Raw genomic sequence first — 20510 nt, 5'->3', positions numbered from 1 at the left:
AAAGCCAATAAAATTCAATAAATTATTGCATTTATTATTAGTAGCCTAATAATCATAATTTACAAGTTACATAATCCATTAGCCTAACTGTTGCTTAGGGCTGCCAAGCAGAGTGGAAACTCAGCATATTAAAATATAAATCATCGGTTACAGGTGTGCATTTATTGGCATATTTTACAGCGAATTAGAACGTGACACATCCAATCAGAATTTCAAGTCAAAACTGTCAGTTTTATAATTGGTTCGTTTGTATCTTCATTTACTAAATCAGTTAAGCTCAGTTTATACAAACCTCCACCTGACAGCCATCCAGTCACAGGCCGCACTGGCTGTTCGTTGTGAGCGCGCCCGCGTTACACACACACTCGCTTCATTTGACAAATACAAGCTGAGCGCAACAGTAGCCTCCGTGACTGGAGATCTGAGAGAGCGACCGCCGTGTATGACAGCATCGCAGCGCCCATTTAAGGCGATAAACACATGTTCGACCGGTTTATTTCTCTAGTAGGCTATCTGCCAAGGGCTCATAATGTGTGTACAGCTGATGGCTCAGCCACAAGCCAGGAATGAAGACGCGTCAGACGCATCTACTCACTGACTGGGCATCGCGTTTCGAAGACGAACCTGAGCTTCGGCCGTTTGGACAAACCCGACAACGACCAAATACATCCGAGAAAGCCGCTTCGGTATCTCTATATACCAGTGGGACACTGTTTTGCTGCTAATTCCGTTTATAGACATACATTTTTATGACGCTGTACTGACAGACACGTTTCTCGGTCAGTCAGTCGAGTGCGCTTGATGCTTTGCATGCAAATCCTAAGTGAACTTACCAGGTAAACACAGTTTTTCCTCAGTCTTGTGTCGATTGTTGTTTACTTTTGCATTATGTAGCTGTAATAGTATCCTAGCACATTTGTAACAGGCGTGAAACTAAGGTAATCTAAATGTTTTCTTGAACTAATAATGGTAGATGAGGCTTATGGATGGCGTTCCACATCCGTGCGCTGTCATCCCCACACCGGGTAAAGTGAACGGCACACCGGGAAGATAGGCTTCAAAACCTGCTCACGTCAAACTGCACTAAAACTTAAAGGATAAACGATGTCTAAAACGCTCAAGAGGAAGAAACACTGGTCCACTAAAGTGCAGGAGTGCGCCGTGTCGTGGGGAAGCGTTGGGGAGTTCGGTGATGTTGTGGAGATCCTCGGAGGCGCCGAGCACGGGGAGTTCCCGTTCCTCGGTCAGATGAACTTAGACGTGCTGGTGTGTCACGTCGGGAGACTACCGTACTACGGGGATGTGTTACTGGAAGTGAACGGGACACCTGTCAGCGGGCTGACGAACCGAGACACACATGCGGTGATCCGCCACTTTCGGGAGCCCATTCGAATTAAGACCGTCAAACCAGGTAAATTGGGATAACTTTGTTTTTGTTGTCGTTAAAGTGAATGTTGCCAAACAATGCTGTTGCCAGGAGAGTTGTCTGTCTGGCTCTGAGCGCACCTGTATCATCGAGGCTCAGATTTAAAGGGACAGTTCACCCTAAAATAATTTACTTTCCCTTCATATGTAGCCTAGATACTATCATTGTTTACAGAGGCATGTGATTTTCTTTATTTCGTGGAGCACGAAAATGTATTACTTGGGCTGTTTATTGATTCATTTTTATGTATGCAGAATGTTCAGGCTGCTCCTTTCCGTACAATGAAAGTGGATGGGGACTGGGGCTAATATAGTGCTGCAGCCATGACGTCAAAACCCAGGAGACTAATTCGCCATGGGTTCCCTTGAGGTTTTCCTCTGGGTTTTTATAATGAGATTTTCAACTTCTTTTCAGTATGTGTGTGTGCATTGTAGAGCAAAAAGTCCAAGTATAGTCGATTCAAATTGACCACAGACTGTTTTACTCATAAAATTTTAAAACCCCATTATAAAAAAGGAAACTCTTGAGGGGACCCATGGCAAATTAGTCTTCTAATTACAATATGGTTCCATTTGTTGAAATTGATTAACATACGACTACATTAGTTAACATATGACTAACAATGGAAAATTACTTCTGAACTGTTTAATATTAATTGCGATATTTATTATATGATATTAAAATCTATAATATAGTATTAATAATAGACCTGAGCTAACATGAACATGCAATGAACCATTGTATTTTTATTAACCAGCATGCTTTTTCAACTATTGGAATAATAAATGTAATACATTAACTATTGGGAACTTTTTTGCACACTTAATGACATAATTTTTCCATTTGGGTGAACTAACATAAAAAAAAAAACATGAATACTGAACCTGAACATTTCATTTGTGGAGCTCAGCAGCCGCAGCATGAACATTCAGTGAAAAATCTCTTTTTGTGTTGCACAGAAGAAAACATAACTCATGGTCTGGCACCTCAAGGTTGAACTATCTCTTTAAGACTGACTGTGTAATTTCTAGTTCATAGAACACTGAGAGCATGGACAAGTACTTTGCCGAACAGCATTCAGAAGATTCTTTGTTCTTTCCCTCATAGTGGTTGCACCACATGCCCTGGCTCTGACTTGTGCTGTGCTTAAAGTGCCTTTATGTCAGAGGCACAGCGTTTGCCTTAGGGTCGGTGGGTAGTAAACACTCCACGCACATCTTAGAAAAGCAGGAGCGTCATTTCTAAGGACACTCACTGCTGGAGTGTGTATTGATCATAGCAAGTGGATCACCTTTACTTAGGACAGGCCTGCGTACCTCACTGGTGCACGAGGGCATGATGAAAATGGGGAGGGAGGACGTTGTTACCATGGACACCGAATATCTTAGCATTATTGATGGGTCGAATGAGTGTATTCTTAGCAGGAGGAGGGGAAAGGCACAATATGTCAGAGTTGTTATGGAGATAGGAGGATGTTATTAGCATGTAGATGTGAGAGTTGTTGCCATGGAGAGAAGGAGAGGGTACAGAAGGATAACATTAACTGGATGGTTGATTGTTGAATAAATGAGCAGTATCTGGGACTGTGCGAGCATGCACATCAGCGGCAGCTGAGACCCTGGCCTTTAGGACGCATATGAGTGTGTGCGATCGTTTGTGGTTACGATGAGTGTATGGAAGGGTTTTTAAATGAGTGAGACTAATTTGTGGAATTTTTTTCATCAATTCATTGGCTCATAAGAGTTGCTAGGCTGTTTCAAACTGATAACTCATGAGTTCAAGAATTATTTGTGAGTTTTGGAACTGATTCATATTTCTAAGCAGTTCGTCAGAGTCGTATGTTCATGTGAGATTGATTCCGACTGAAATAGTTTTGGGGCTGATTCGTGTTATTTAACAGTTCATTGGTTTAGAAGAATTATTTGTTTGTAAATCAGAGCTGGGGCATTGATTCAGACTGATAACTGTGAGTGCCATTGATTAATTCATTATCTTGTAACTCTTTAGTGTCATTCTTATGTTAACTCTGAATTTGAAATCATGAATTTAAAATCATGTGTTTTGTGAGTTTTCGACCAAATTATTAGCTCATAAGAGTTGCGAGACTGATTCAAACTGCTAACTCATGAGTTCAAGAATTATTTGTGAGTTTTGGAACGTATTTTTAATCAGTTTCGTCAGAGTCGTTTGTTCTTGAATCAGAGTTGTGAGATTGATTCAGACTGATAACTTCAGTTTGAAAATGAATTTACCAGTTCTTTAACTCATTTGTTTAATTTGTATGTTAATTCGACTATTCTGGTGAGTGATTGAGTTATTAAACTGATTCAGACCAGTAACTAATGAAACTAATAGGTGAGTTTTTGACCAATTCATTAGCTCATAAGAGTTATTTATAATAACTCATGCGTTTAAGATGGATTTTTGAGTATTTTTGACTGATTCATCTGTTTATTAGATTTGATTCAAACTCATAACTCAAGAAATATTTAGGAGATTTGGGGCTGATTCATATTATTTAACAAGTTCATTGGTTTAAAAGAATCATTTGTTTGTGAATCAGAGTTGTGAGATTATCTCATAACTCTTTAGTGCCATTCTTATGTTAATCAAACAATTCTGAATTTGAAATCATTAATTTGAAAGTGATTACTGAGTTTTTGACTAATTTATTATCTCATAAGTGTGTCATATACTACATTGCCAAAAATATTGGGAGACCCATTCTAATGAACTGGTTTGGCTACTGTAGGAATTGATCCATTGATACAAATCCTAATGTTTAAGCATATATTTTAGGGGATTGTGTTGTTCTAATTTGATAGCAACAGCTTTGACAGGACCCTTTTCGTTTCTAACACGACAATGCCTCTGTGTATAAGGCAAGGTTCAAAAAGAAATGACTGATTCAGTCAGTGTGGAAGAACTTGACTTTTCTGCAGAAAGCAAAGTCCTAATCCCAACTGAACATCTCTGGAGTGACTTTAAATGCAGACTTAGAGCCCAAAGCTCAAAGCTCAAAGCCTACATGTAAAGTCAAACACCAATGACTTGTAACCATGGGTACAGTCATTTTTGACACTTCGAAAATGGTTGCAACAGAAAATTAGAAATACATTTAGTAAATTCATGAATTGTTTCCATCTTTGTTTCCACAGTTCCTTTGACTTTTTCTGTTCTAAAGAAAGCTTTTGTCCATAAAGTGTATATACAAATCATTGGTGTTTGGTGATGAGTTTTTGGCTCAAGGTCTGTATTTTAAAGTCACACCAGAGATTTTCAGCTGAGAATAGGATTTTGCTTTCTGCAGACCAGTCAAGTTCTTTCATACTGTCTGAATCAATTGTTTCTTTTTGTACCTTGCCTTATATCCTGTCAAAACTGTTGCTGTAAAATTAAAAGCACACAATCGCCTAGAATATCATTATATGCTTAAACACAAAAACTTGTACTCATAGAAATGACTAAATTAGTCAAACCTGATCATTAGGGGGTGTCCCAATAGATATGGCAATAAAGTGAATTATTATGAGTTGGAAGCCAGTAACTCACAGATTTTGAGATAGATTTGACCAATATTATGGTCAGTATTTTGACCAATTATAGCTCATAAGAGTAATTTCTTTGTGAATCACATAATTTCAAGGAGCGAATGATTTGTTAGACAGATTGAAGCTAAGAATATACACATTTCAGACTATTTGTGAGTATTTTTGACCAATTTATTAGTCATGTGTTCAAAGTTATTATTATTACAAGTGGTCTTCAGGTCCCCTATGTAAATGGGTTTGTTTGTATCCAGGTGTGCTTTTGAGATGCTGCAGGTGTTTAGTTTTGCGTTTGTCTAGCTATTTTTGCAGCTGCACAAAAAGAATCTTGTTTAAAATGCTCATGGAACATGTTCATCTAAAAACTGTTGTGGTTTTTGACCACACGTAGGCTGCTTTGTGTGTGTGTATGTGCATGTGTGTCTCCCATGTCCAGTCCTCATATGGAATTCAAAGTGTGTGAATAATAGATGGAGTGAGTGAAATGCCTGTACACACTGAGGATCAGCTGATAAAAGGAAATGATGCCGCAGTCTTTGCCACAGGCACAAACACAGCAGAGCTCCGTCCACCAGCTGCTTCATCTCCACCTCGTCCACCTTTTTTTTTTTGTGTGTCAGTGGAGAATCACTATGGTTATTTGTGGTTGTAGTGGGATGTAGTATTCTCAGTCCACATCTGAACAAAGTTGCAGTACTCTTTTTGCAGCAGTTGTGTGTGCATCAAAAAGTGATGTTAAAATGCATCTATGACTTCATTCCTCAAGCTTTCCCTAATGGTTAAAGCAAGATAAGCTTCATTGACTGCACGTATTGATTACCACATACAGTTTTTGAGAGAAAATTGCATTTACAGTAAAGCGCTTAATGGAAGTCTAGACATTCCGGGGGGATTAAATGACAAGTAAAATAAATGAGTGTTGTTTGCACTGTAAAGTTGTCAAACTTATCTTTTTAGTTCTAGACAGATTAGCTTCTGATTATGTGGTACTGACACAATTCCAATAAGTGGATTTTTCTTTATGCAAACAGTCCATTTCTGGTGTCACTGCAAATATCATAAAGCAATTTGGATTTACCAGCTTCACATATTTATGACATTAGTTGAAATGCTGGATCTGACATCTGTCATAAGGGTCAATATTTTAAAATTGAGATTGTACATCATCTGAAAGCTAAATAAATAAGCTTTGCATTGTCAGGATAGGACTATAGAAAAATATTTGAAAATCTGGAATCTGAGGGTGCAGAAAAATCTAAATATTGCGAAAAATCACCTTTAAGTTTGTCCATATTAATTTCTTAGCAATGCATATTACTAATCAAAAATTAAGTTTTGATGTATGTGCGGTAGGAAATTTACAAAATATCTTCATGGAACATAATCTTTACTTAATTACTTTTGGCATAAAAGAAAAATCTATAATTTTGACCTATACAATGTATTTTTGGCTATTGCTGCCAATATACCCATGCTACTTACGACTGCTTTTGTGGTCCAGGCTTACATTTAACTACTCTAATCTTAAATTACAGTTTTTTTCAATTGTTTACACACAATTTTGCACCACACTCAATTTGCAGAATTCCTAGATTGTTTGCAAAACATACACATTTCAGTCAAAACATATACACATATTTGTGAAAATGCTATTAGTTTTCATTTAACCAACACAGTCCTCAATGATCAGACACTATTGCAGACAGTTTCACACTGCTGTGATAAATAAAAAACACATTTGTAAAAAAAAACTAATTTTAGGAAATTGCATGTGCTAGATTTTTGGGCAGACATTGTTATGTAAGGGATCATTTCGATGACAAAACAAAATAGTGACAAACCCACAACATTCTTCATGATTAGTTTGAGATATAGGGAGAATGTACACAAATAGGCCTACTATAAACTTACCAAGCACTGCACAACACTGATGCTGCAGACTGAATATTTCAAGTATTTATTTCATTTCAAAAAATACAGTATTTCTTACCATAATCAGTTACAGTAATCAAGCAACAATGAAATCAATGAAACAAATAAAATCTGTAGACGAATAAAAATTACTGCATGAAGTACATACAGTTTGACTCTGAAAAAAAAGCAACACAAATACTGTAACTATTCCTCATCTCTCCATCTGGCTGGATCAGGCCATAAGATTTCACCCACTTAATTTTTGATGAATACAGGTGAACTCACCTGCTGCCTTTTATAGCACACCTGAGTGCTGCGTTTTCAAATTAGCACATGTGTGCTTCCACACCTTGTGGATGTGTTTATCCAATTTGTTCATTAGTGTGGTCATTGGCAATCCGGGGCTTTGTAATGACAAGGAAGTAACCTCACAATCCTTATCTGTGTCTAAAGTGTCGAAATGTGTGTAGAGTTTTACAAATCACTGTGTGTAATGTTTTGCAAAAAGAGTGAAGCAGACGTTGTGTGTAATGGTGTGCAAATCTGTGGCGGTGTTTTGCTCCTTGGAGTAGAATTTTGCGAATTGTGTGGAAATTTTTATTCTAGAGTGTAAACAATCGTAAAAAACTGTAAAATGTATATTTTAAAGGGATGGTTCGGAGTAGAATTGACTTCATTGCTATGCACTCCGAAGCCCATGTAAATACCCCATCCAAAGTTTTTTTTACCTTAGTCAAACATTTATGGAGATATCAGAGTTTTTCGAATTGCTTGTTACAGGAGTGGATGGTACATGAGACGTATCTCGTAAATTGCACCACTAAATGTGCAAGTAATCTTACCAAACTTGTGCAGTAGTGTAAATAGGTTATGTACTCACAAAACGCTGCATCAGAACATTTGTAAGTCCACCATGAGTGTTTTAAAAACACGTTTTAGCCGATCCCTACTAGTCTCAAAAACTACAAATGGCGACACGTCGACGTCACTTCCCTGGTTTGAAAAAAGCACGTAAAAGTCCTCCTACAAGTTGACATGCAGACAGATGTAGTAGGAGGACTTTTACGTACTTTTTTCAAACCAGGGAAGTGACGTCGACTTGTAGTTTTTGAGACTAGTAGTTCTCGGGTAAAACGTGTTTTTAAAACACTCATGGTGGACTTACAAATGTTCTGATGCAGCGTTTTGTGAGTACATAACCTATTTACACTACTGTACAAGTTTGGTAAGATTACTTGCACGTTTAGTGGTGCAATTTACGAGATACATCACATGTACCATCCACTCCTGTAACAAGCAATTCGAAAAACTCTAATATCTCCATAAATGTTTGACTAAGGTAAAAAAAAACTTCGGATGGGGTATTTACATGGGCTTCGGAGTGCATAGCAATGAAGTCAATTCTACTCCGAACCATCCCTTTAACAACTTTGGATGTAAAGTCATGTCTATACTCTCTAAAACTTTTATATTTTTGACATTTATCCTGATGCAGTGCCTTGCATAATTGTTGTACTGTTATAACAGCTTGTTACACACACTGTTAATAACATTAGATTAGAATTAACATTAACATTAGATGCATTGATCAACCTTAGGCTTGGTCTACTTTACATCACTTCAAAGGAAAGTGATTTGCTTGAACAACTGAAAACGGTTGTTAATTTAATTCAAAACATGAAACATTCAAACTGCGTTCGAATCATGCTGGAATGAACATACTAATGAGTTAAGTGCACATGAATGCCACCATAAATTTGTAATTATCAGTGGGCGGAAGTAAAATATTAATCATAAGTTGTGATGCATTTGTATGCATTTTGTCCACTGTAAAATAGCAATAAAACTTGCCAGAAAATGCAACTCAATTAGCTGGTTTATTTATGAAGGCAGATGGTTGACCAAAATACATTTCCAGTTGAAAAGCACAAGAACGATAAATGCACAGCTGAAGCATTGATTGCCGATCTAATCCGCGTCTTTTGCTCTTCATTATGTTGCATTAGCGAAAATCCTTTTTGTCTTTGTTGGGAAATTAAAGAGAGTGAGAAATGTGAATTTGTCAAGCGAGTCCATTTTGTTCTGACTGAAATCACTCAAATAAACGCGTCATATCACATTTCCTGAAATGGGAACTTTCCAGGAGGACTTGTCATCGGCAGTGCTTAAACCTCTCGCCCCTACTGTAGGTGGACCGCACGCCATTGTTGTTGTTTTTCAGAGTCAGCGTCAATGTGGGAATTCACAGCAATTCTGAAACGCAGTGCTCCTGAATTGTGTTATAGTTTCATCTCTCTAGGAGTGAAGTATTGCGATCACAGCAACAGTTTTAGCTCTTTGAAATGGAAATAAGCCAGAGGCTTCAATTCCACCGTTCATATAATGAGAAACTGCATTGCTTTGTCCAAACAGCGAACCTTTGATTAGAACATATGAAAGGTTAATTCAACCTTTCATCTGGGCCAAATTAAGTCATTCCTTGCATGGAATATCACCTCCTGAGGGCCTAAAAGGCATGTTAAAATTATGGAGGCCTTGCAGCTCTGTGACTCAGAATTAGAGCAATAACAGCGTTTGACTGTTTTAAATGGATCGCACGCCAGGGCATAGTGTCATTTTGACTTTAATGAGCTTATTGAAGCTTTAGTTAAAGGTTTTATTAAATATTCCCCAGCACGCTAATTTATTTTGATAAACGATCCTTGTTGCATATCAAAACTGTGAGTCAGCACTTACTTTAAAGGTGTTAACCATCGCACATCATATTACGCTGTCTGCTGCCGCTATATTTCATGCAAATGAACAATGTATAGGCACCGTTCCAGCTTATTCACTTAATGAAGGACAAGCGCATGTACCTATATAAACATCTTAAACCGCTGTGGAATAGAGAGAGACATTGTTTGTCCCCCTTGTGCTGAATGTCTCTGCAACCTCTAATTATCATTGCAGCCTCAGTATGTGATGGAAGGGAAGGACCTTGTGGTATTGTGTTCAGGCGATGGGAAAAAATCTGCACGTCACAAATGCGCTAATTAGCTTAATTTAACCACCAGCAGCCTTCTGCAATCAACAGTATTGGTGTAACTAAGAGCATTGAGAGTTCGTCAACATGGGAGTATGCACGCCTGCGGCAAAGCAAAAAACCTGACAATTAGGACTCAAGAATTCAATGTCTGAAGCCCGCATATCCACTCTTCTTTATTAGCGCTTCTCTCTTTTTTGGTCGCTTCGCTTCTCTTTCTATTCACCCTCTATATTCGTAACTTCCTGTTTCTGTCCTTTGAAGATGCTAATCCCATCTTGCTGGCAGGTGCACGTCGACCAAATGAACTGTCAAGTACAGTAGCTTGTCAAAGGCCTGATTGAAAACCCAATGTATTCATCGCTGATGAAGTCGTCCTTTGCACGGAAATTCACCCGAGCTGCAGTCAGATACCAGAGCACCATGGGAGTTGCTCGCCCATCTGTGAAATATTCCTGATAATACAAGCTGAAAATGATTTTACTTATCTATAATGAAAGTTGACAAATCTTCCTAGTTATTTGAGCTTGCTGATTGCTCATACTTTGTGAGCCACCGCAAAAAAACAATAGTTTGTGTGCAATAAAGTTGTTTGAGCTGGATGCTTGTTATAATAATAATAATAATAATAATAATTATTATTATTTTTATTATTATTATTATTATTATTATTATTATTATTAGTAGTAGTAGTAGTATCAGTAACAATATAATATTATTATTATTATTAATAATAATAATAGATAAATACATATTTTTAATACAAATAAATAATAATAATAGATACAGCTAATGTTAATGTCTAAAAAAATAAGACATTATTAACAATAACAACAACAATATTAATAATATTTATTATTGTTATTATTATTGTTTATTATTATTATTATTATTATTATTAGTAGTAGTAGTAGTAGTAGTAGTAGTATCAGCAATGTAGTAGTAATAATAATAATAATAATAGATAAATTTCTATTATTAATACTAATAAATAATAATAATAATAATAATAATAGATACAACTAATATCAATATTTAAAAATAAATGATTAATAATAACAACAATTAATAATAATAAATAATAATATTATAATCTTTTGCTCTTTGTTGCAGCCATTTTAGTTGCTTTTCTACAGCTTATTATTTAATTTATATTATTATTAGTAATAACTTTTATTTTTATATTTACAATATTGATAATTACAATAATAATAGTAATAGATTAAAAACCTATTATTAATAATAATGATAATAATATGATAATAATAGAGACAACTATTAACAAATATTAATATCTAAAATTAAATTGTTAATACCAAAAACAATATTATTAATATTATTATTACAATTTTTATTAGTAGTAGTATTAGTATCAGTATCAGTGACAATATATTAATAATAATAATAATCATAATAGATAAATAAATACCTATTATTAATCAAAATAATAGATAAACTAATATCAATATCTAAAAAATAAATTATTAATAATAACAATAACAACAATGACAATAATAATAACAGTAATAATAAATTATTTATATTATTATTAATATCTATTATTATTTATATTTTTACAATATAAGTAACAATATAATAATAATAATAATAATAATAGTAACAGATAAAAACCTATTATTAACAACTAATATTAAGATCTATATTAATAACTAATATTTAATTATTAATAACAACAAAAATATTATTATTATTATTATTAGCATCATCATCATCATCATCATCAACATTATTATTATTATTATTATTATTAGTAGTAGTATTATCAGTGACAATATATTAATAATAATAATAATAATCTGCTCTTTGTTGCAGCCAATTTCAGTTATTTTCTACAGCTTATTTTTATTTATTTTTATTTATATTAATATTCAATTTCATGCAGTGTTTCCAATGCATCTCAGCAATCGGCTTAAGTTTTGGTGTGTACCGCAATATTACCGTAGTATTTGTATACTGAGCAATGCAAGTGTGCAGACTGTCTGCAAGATCATTGCCATTGTTTCTTTTAGCGATGGATGAGTGTTACAGTAAATGCTCAACATATTATTAGATCACATCCATTATAAATTGATTCGTTTTTTTATAGTTAGTTTTTGTGTATCAATCTATAATACGTACAATGTCTCAGTCATTCATACAAAATGTCGAAACCTATCTCTATTCTGTACTGCAACCTTTTAGGGTATTAGATTAGTGCATGTGAGCAGATCTGCACGACTGCATACTAAACTCTTGCTCATAAAACCGCATCACCAGCTGTGTTTATGGTGGAAAGGATTATACAGTATCACCTCCAAATAGCACATGTGGTGGCCTTTTGTCCTGTCGTTAATTACCAGCATTAGTGTGGATAAAACTGATGGATTGTGCCCGTATACTGGAGATGAATGTTGCATGCGTTTGTCGGTTGCCATACGTGCTGACGGCATCACTGGATTTCATATTTGGCAGTGGTAAGACAACAGATTTGTAGGAGGGGCTTATGATTCATGGAAAAGAGTGATTTATGCTGGGTGTGGTTTGAGACGTGGGGGTATTATTTATGTAGATTTGTGTTGAGGGGGTGTGGCAGATATGCTGTAGAGCAAGATCAATGAATGAGGGAGATGTTGAGTGTATTAAGGATTGTTATGCATAAACCAGTAGACTCTTTTTTACATTTCTGTGTTTGGAACCTTGAAGTAAATAATAATGAGGGAAAGCTGGTGTACAGAGGAGTAATGAGAGATTTTGGCAAATGTTATTGCACCAACAGCAAGTTTTCAAATGTGACTTTCCACTCGAGAGCAAATTAAGAAAGAGATAAATTATGGCAGCCAGAAGGGTGGAATGTGCCAAATTTTTTGCCTGGGCAGTTGTATTTGTAAGTATCTTCATATTGTTTTATATCTGTCGTTTCACTGCTATATTCTTTCTCGAATGAATCACTAACGTCTAAGTTGCCTTTTTCCCTATACAATTAAAGGGATAGTTTACCCAAAAATGAAAATTCTATAATTAATTACTTACCCTCATGTTGTTCCAAACCTGCTTGTCTTCAGAACACAAATTAAGATATTTGTGATGAAATCCGAGAGCTCTCTGACCCTCCATAGACAGCAAGGGTCTTAACACGTTCAAGGTCCAGAAAGGTGCCAAGAACATTGACAAAATAGTCCATGTGACATCAGTGGTTCAACCGAAATTTATGAAGCTGCGAGAATGCTTTTTGTTGTGGAAAAAACTAAAATAACAACTTTATTCAACAATTATTCTCCGTCACATCACCCTAGAGCCATTTTGGAGTACCAAGACAGGGAGGGTCAGAAAGCTCTTAAATTTTATATATATATATATATAAAAAAAATCTTAATTTGCGTTCCAAAGATGATCAAAGGTGAGTAATTAATGACAGAATTTTTATTTTTGGGTGAACTATCCTTTTAATGTAGTTACCATTTATTGGTGCATATCAACAAGAGCAGCTTGGACACTGAACTAAATTTCTTTTTTTCACAATTATATTTAATTATATACTATTACAGTATTTATTAATATTTTGAATTAGTTTTTATTTTTATATTCTGTTTTAGTTTTTATTTGTTTAAAATTTAGTAATTTTTTGAACTTTTTTTTTTTTTTTTGCAGATACAGATTACAGATCAAGTAGACCGATAACCAATATTTTGAACCGGTGTATGTATGTCTGATGTAATAATGAAAATCTATGCAGATACCGATTATTACAGATCAGGTAGACCGATAACCGATATTTTAAACTGATATGTCTGGTGTAAAAATTAAAATTAATGCCGATTATTACAGATCAAGTATACTGATAACCAGTATTTTGAACTAATATATATGTTTAATGTAAAAAATTAACATTTTTGCAGAGTCTAGTACTGATTATTACAGATCAAGTAGACCGATAACCGATATTTTGAACCAATATATATATGTCAGGTGTAAAAATGAAAATTAATGCTGATGCCGATTATTACAGATCAAGTATACTGATAACCAATATTTTGAACCAATATATATGTTTGGTGTAAAAATAAACACATTTGCAGATTTCCAGTACTGATTATTAAAGATTAAGTAGACAGATAACTGATATTTTGAAACAATATATATATATATGCCCGGTGTAAAAATGAAAATTAGTGCCAATGCCGGTTATTACAGATCTGACTGATTACCAATATTTTGAATAAATATGTATGAAAATTAATACTGATGCTGTTACCGATTATTACAGATTAAGTAGACCGATAACCAATATTTTGAACCAATATATATGTCTGGTGTAAAAATGAAAATTAATTTCAAATAAGCATAACAAGGGCTCTTGATAAAAACCTTCTGATATGGATATCCATAAAAATGCTTAATATCAGTGCTGATAATCAGCCAGGCCAATAATCGGTTGACCCCTTGTTTGGTGAAATTTCTTATTTTCATTTTTTCAATGTCATGTTTGTATTTAGTTTTAGCTTTATTTCAATTAACCATAATTTTTAACAGCACTAAATGCAAAAAGTACACTCCTAACATTCCCGAACATTCCTCACATCTGACACAAGTCACACCATTATGAGAAAGAAACTTGTGCAAAAAAAAAAAACAAGCGTGCTTGGAAAATGCATTTAAGAAATGCGACACGCACCCTTGAGAAGGCAAATGGAGTGACTGAGAGGTAAAAGGAAGCTCTAATGAGGGAAGTGAGGCATGATTGACTAATCGATAGGGGAAAAGTGGACTGTGTTTAGTGGATTTCTTTTGCTCTAATCCCTAAAGGAAAGGCGGGACATGGTATATACTATAGACTTGCACCTCATGTAGAACGCATTTATATGGTATTTCTGTTGTTTACCCATTAGCATTTTTCGAAAAAATTACAGCTGCCTGTAATTATGGTTTTAGTCTGTAAATACATTTTTGGGAAATATATCATATATTAATTTAATTTAATGCAAACAACACATGTTTATTATTTTGTTTAAATAAGGAATTTAAAGAACATTTTGAATGAGGATATAAAATTGGAAATTATCATATACAAAAATGAATTCTATTCTCAGCCCTTGGACAAATACAAAAGACAGAGAATCATCTCCAAAAATACCAGAATCCGATTAAGATCAAACCCTCGAATCAGAGGTTGCTTGTTGTGGTTAACACAAAAACAGGCAAAATGCCAGGTCGGTCCCGCTGGTGTAACATTTCCTTCCCACAGAGCCCTGCTTCATGCACACTACAAGAGCTGAACAACAGTTGGCTGTCTGAACAGTTGGTCATGCTGGCACGGGCAAGTCTGCGATGACGTGTGCGTATGTAAATAATCATGACATAATGGAGATGAGGATGATACAGTCTCTGTGTTCTCACAGTGTATTGTCAAATACACGAGTGCATACTCCGATACCATCGAGCTGGCGTTAGACCACACATGCTGAGTCTGAGATAAACCACAGCAACAAAATGAATGTGTGAGTGTGACTTGATGTGGCACCAACTGAAATTGAAATATTAATGATTGTTTCTCTCTGTAGCTCCCATTGCTTAGGAAAAAATAGATAGTCCACCTTGAAACTTTTAAATGGGGTAAATCTTTCAAATAAAAAAGTTCTCCAGAATCGTGAGAGAATCGTGATCTTTATTCTGTGCAAAAAAATTGTGATTCTCATTTTATTAAGAATCGTGCAGCTCTAGTAAGAAGCACTTAATGTCTGCATTTCTGTTTTATCTTGGGTGTAGGTTTGTTTTCTAGGCCGTTTTACTATGATGTAACCAAAATGCAATGTTAAGAAAATGTTTTCTGCGCGTTGGGGAGCCACATTGTTTGTTTTCAGGGAAGTCAACCTACAAATGGCTTAGCACTCTGGTATCTCTGCACGTTACACAGAGATAAGAGAACGTTTTTTAATATAAAAATGATGCCAGTGGCATAGATAGCACTGTAGGACAAGGAGACAAATTGTCGGGTGTGGGCAGATTCATGACCTCCTGACATACGCTTTTTCTCTGTCTCGCTGTCAAGCACACTCTCTTTCACTCTTTGTCTAGCTCACACATACACATACAGAGTATATGGGGATTACAGAGCATTACGTAACCCCCCCCCCCCGTGCAGACGTCCTCACGGGGACATTGCTTTCTGCTTGCATGCAGTAATCCAGAACGTCCGTGTCCCTTAACATGACAGAGACTGATAACAGGGCTGACGTGGAAGGGCAACACAGGTCACAAATATTAAGAGTTGGACATGCATGGGTCAAAAATGGCATGCCAATTTTGGATTGATAGACTAAGTGGTAGGATAAAAGCTACATGGACTGATTTTCTATTTTTCATCAAAGCTGAACAATTAATTACAGCTACAGATTGATATATAGCTATGCATTTGACTTCTTAACATTTATGCTGTGAACAGATGGTAGTATATACAGTTGAAGCCAAAAGTTTACACACACCTTGCAGAATCTGCAAAGTGTTAATTATTTTACCATAATAAGAGGGATCATAGAAAATGCATTTTATTTTTTATTTAGTACTGACCCGAATAAAATATTTCACATAAGACATTTACATACAGTATAGTCTACATTTTATAAAAATGACCCTGTTCGAAAGATCCATGGCTGTGTTTCTTTTTGTAGTGATAGTTGTTCTTTCCCTTGCTTGTCCTGAACAGATAAACTGCCCATTGTTCTCCAGAAAAATCCTTCAGGTCCCACAAATTCTTTGTTTTTTCAGCATTTTTGTGTATTTTTGAACCCTTACGAACAATGACTGACAATGATTTTGAGATCCATCTTTTCACTCTGAGGACAACTGAGGGACTCACATGCAACTATTACAGAAGGTTAAAACTCTCACTTATGCTCCAGAAAGAAACGCGATGCATTAAAGATCAGAGTAAATTGACCTTATTTTGTCTTCTGGGAAACATGTAGGTATCTTCTGTAGCTTCTAAAAGGCAGTACTAAATGGGAAAAAAATATGATATTTAGACAAAATAAGAAAAATGTACACATGTACACATACACCCTGGCTCTTACAGTTTTTTTTACAGACGCTAGGACACATTTCTCAATACTTAGCTCACTCTTCACACAGTGAGCACAACAGAAGTCTATGTGGGCTAAACTGAGGATCAATTATCATTGTTTTGGCACAAAATGCATTCAATGACTACATCTCTCAAATTTCATGAATTCTTTTCTCACTCATACACAACAACTGCCAAAAATCTTTGTACGTACGGGACATTTTGCACGTGCTTACATACTGTTTTCAAAACTGTTAAACTTATGTTCAAAACAATAACATAATGCAAAACTGAATAAGACCGCAAAATTCAACAGCAATGTTTTATTGAAACACATTTCAAATATAAAAATGCAGTTTAACCAGCCACAGCTGATTCTCATTGTAGATGAACATCTACACAGGTGTTACTCTTTCAATTTCATTACAAAAGGAGACAACTGCTGAATAGGTTTGCATTGTGATGTAAACATGGACCCAAATAAAAATAAATAAACGACATAAAATATTGACGAATTCTGCATCATGTCTGATTCATTCCAGTAACATATATTGCAGTTATAAACAATATATATTGCAATTATAAACAGAGATGTGTCCTTGTTTTACACAAGAAAACACTGTGTAATGCTACATGTTGTTAGTGTTTTTTAGGTCATTGTTTTGTGGGTGTTTGTCGGCTGTCAACCTTTGCTAGTGTTCTGGAAGAATGAGTTTATTTGAGACCTGAATAAAGTGTTTTGGTAGTTGTAGTGCATTTTGAATGTGAAATGAACTGCTTTGCCAAGCTGAAAGTCGGTTAGGAGAATTGTGTGAAGAGTTTGGCAAAAGTGACCTAAGTATTGAGAAATGTGTCCTAGCGTCTGTAAAAAAACTGTAATGCATTGTGTTTCCTTCTGAAGCATCATTGAGCATTTGAACCTTCTGTAATAGTTGCATTTGTTAATGCAAATTATTAAACAATTGATTTACTATTTATTTAGTACTGTTTTTTTTTTTTGTACTTACCCTGTGATGTTTTATTTTAGTGTGTAACTCATGTCACATTGTTTGCGCTACTGAATTAATAATAACAATGATGATATCATAAATTTTTCCTGAGGCAGCAATTGGAAATATGGTTTTTACCAGGTGGGCGATGAAATGTGCGAAAACAATCATGCACTTACATTGAAAGTGTACTTGAGGCATATTGACTTGGAAGTGGGCTTTATGCATTTTTATATTTTACTTTTGGATTGGTAAATGGATATATAATGTATTCACTATTAGAAAGTAAGAAAAATACTGTTCATGTTGATTAGTATGTGGCTTAGCCAGAAACAGTTTTTCCTTTTCCTCCTAAAATGATGTTGTTGGATGTTGCATCATGTGCTGTTGAGTATCTGGACTTGTTCTCTGAGGGCAAACAGGGATTGTGTAGGAGACTGTGTGTGTGTGTGTGTGTGTGTGTGTGTGTGTGTGTGTGTTTTCAGAGACCCTGTTTCCTCTCAGACACGGCTGACTGCGGAAGAGGTCCACAACATCAGTACACGTTCAATCAAACCATCTTAATGTCGTTCCAAACAATTACAGAGCTCAGCAGAAATTGCCCTTATGTTGTGATAAATGATGCATCACATTGTTGTTTTATATGGATCTTAATATTTAATTTAGCTTGTGGAAGACAAGGTTACTTCATCCATAAACCATTAATGGATGCTCCTTAGATGCGTCAGCACTTTTTTGGCTACTAATGTTACGTACTGTACCTGCTAATACTATGCAGCTTTCTGTACTAATATTACTTTGTCTATTGAGTGATGCTAGTTGCATTGCGTCTCAGGCTTTTTTGAGCTTCCCGCCATTAGTGTTCCATTTAAGAAGGCGTGTCGAGTTGAAACTACTCCACATTGTTGTGATGTTTCTTTCCATTGTGCTCTTTTTGAATGCAGTCTTATGTAAAGAAATGTAAGCTATTCAACTGCAATCAGATTAACACAAAGTCAACCTAATTATGCAGGTTTTCCAAGTGTAATATGTCATTAGGGTAACCTACCAAAGAGTTGATTCTTGGAAATCAGACAAGACTTGGATCGCAGAAAATTTCACACTCTCTTAGCAAAGAGTTTGTTTGTTTCAAACAGTCCTCAAGAATGTCTACACTTTGTCATTTACGTAAAACCAGTCTGACCTGAATGAGGCATGAGCACTGATACAAGTATTTGTTGCTAGATCACATACTTTACTGTATTACAGTTTTTCTCAATTGCTAAAACACTAAACCCTATTGTCTGAACCAAATGCTCAGTTGCCTGAACCCACTGATTGAATCAATCACTCTTTTGGCAAAACCATAAGCACTTTTCACCTGTTTAGACACAACAGATTTTCATTGTGATGCACCCGTGCTGCATAATGGTGAGCACAGGTGACAAAAGTCAAACACAATTAAAGCACAGGTGTCACCACTTAAAGGAAAACTCCACTTTTTTTGGAAATAGGCTCATTCTCCAACTCCCCCCGAGTTAAAAGTTGAGTTTTACCGTTTTGAAATCCATTCAGCCGTTCTCCTGTTCTGGCGATATCACTTTTAGCATAGCTTAGCATAGATCATTGAATCCTATTAGACCAATAGCATCACGTTCAAAAATGACCAACGAGTTTCGATATTTGTCCTATTTAATACTTGACTCTTCTGCAGTTATATCGTGTACTAAGACCGGTGGAAATGCAAAGCTGCGAGTTTCTAGGCTGATAAGATTAGGAACTACACTTCCATTCCGGCGTAATAGTCAAGGAAGTTTGATGCCGTAATAAGGCTGAGGCAGGCACAGTAATACCACGCAGCACATGTGCAAATGCTAAACTAGCTGGGAACTCATTTCTGATAATACTCCGCCTGCTTCGGCCATGTTACGGCAGCAAACTTCCTTGACTATTACGCCGGAATGGGAGTGTAGTTCCTAATCTTATCAGCCTAGAAACTCGCAGCTTTGCATTTCCACCGGTCTGATATAACTACAGAAGAGTCAAGTTTTAAATACAACAAATATGGAAACTCGTTGGTCATTTTTGAACGCGATGCTATTGGTCTAATAGGATTCAATGATCTATGCTAAGCTATGCTAAAAGTGATATCGCCAGAACAGGAGAACGGCTGAATGGATTTCAAAACGGTAAAAATCAACTTATTACAGTTTTTCTCAATTGCTAAAACACAATTTCTGAAACCTTGCTCCATTTTCTGAAACCATTAAACACAAAACCTCATCTTCAAGCACCATTTACAAAACCTCTTACTCCTCTTGCAAAATGGAACTTTTTGCCTCAAAACAGTTTTACCTGTGTTCAAAATCAAGCACTGCTCTCAAATCATAAACAAAGTGAGCAAAATGATATACACTATCAAGCAGTCAGTTAACCATAAAACAAAAAACAGAAAACACATTGTTCAAAACATATAGTTCTCAGGGAGAAGTAAATTTTTAATCTCAAAGTTCAGGCCCATACAATTTGTTCATTGTACAGTATACAGCCTACAATGCACTGTACTACAGTA

At 35.5% G+C, this 20510-nt stretch overlaps 1 protein-coding gene across 1 annotated transcript in view; it reads left to right on the top strand.

Moving 5' to 3' along the window:
* Positions 1-1104: 1104 nt before the first annotated feature.
* magi3b (membrane associated guanylate kinase, WW and PDZ domain containing 3b) overlaps positions 1105-20510 on the top strand; it is a 170968-nt gene continuing 151562 nt past the window's right edge. Inside the window, exon 1 of the mRNA XM_073851243.1 lies at positions 1105-1411. Coding sequence (XP_073707344.1) covers positions 1105-1411 — 307 coding nt within the window. The remainder of the gene's footprint in view (positions 1412-20510) is intronic.

This window comes from Garra rufa, chromosome 12 (assembly GCF_049309525.1).
Source record: "Garra rufa chromosome 12, GarRuf1.0, whole genome shotgun sequence".
NCBI lineage: Eukaryota > Metazoa > Chordata > Actinopteri > Cypriniformes > Cyprinidae > Garra > Garra rufa.
Note: the sequence above shows the minus strand (reverse complement) of the source record. Positions and strands in the feature narration are given on the sequence as shown.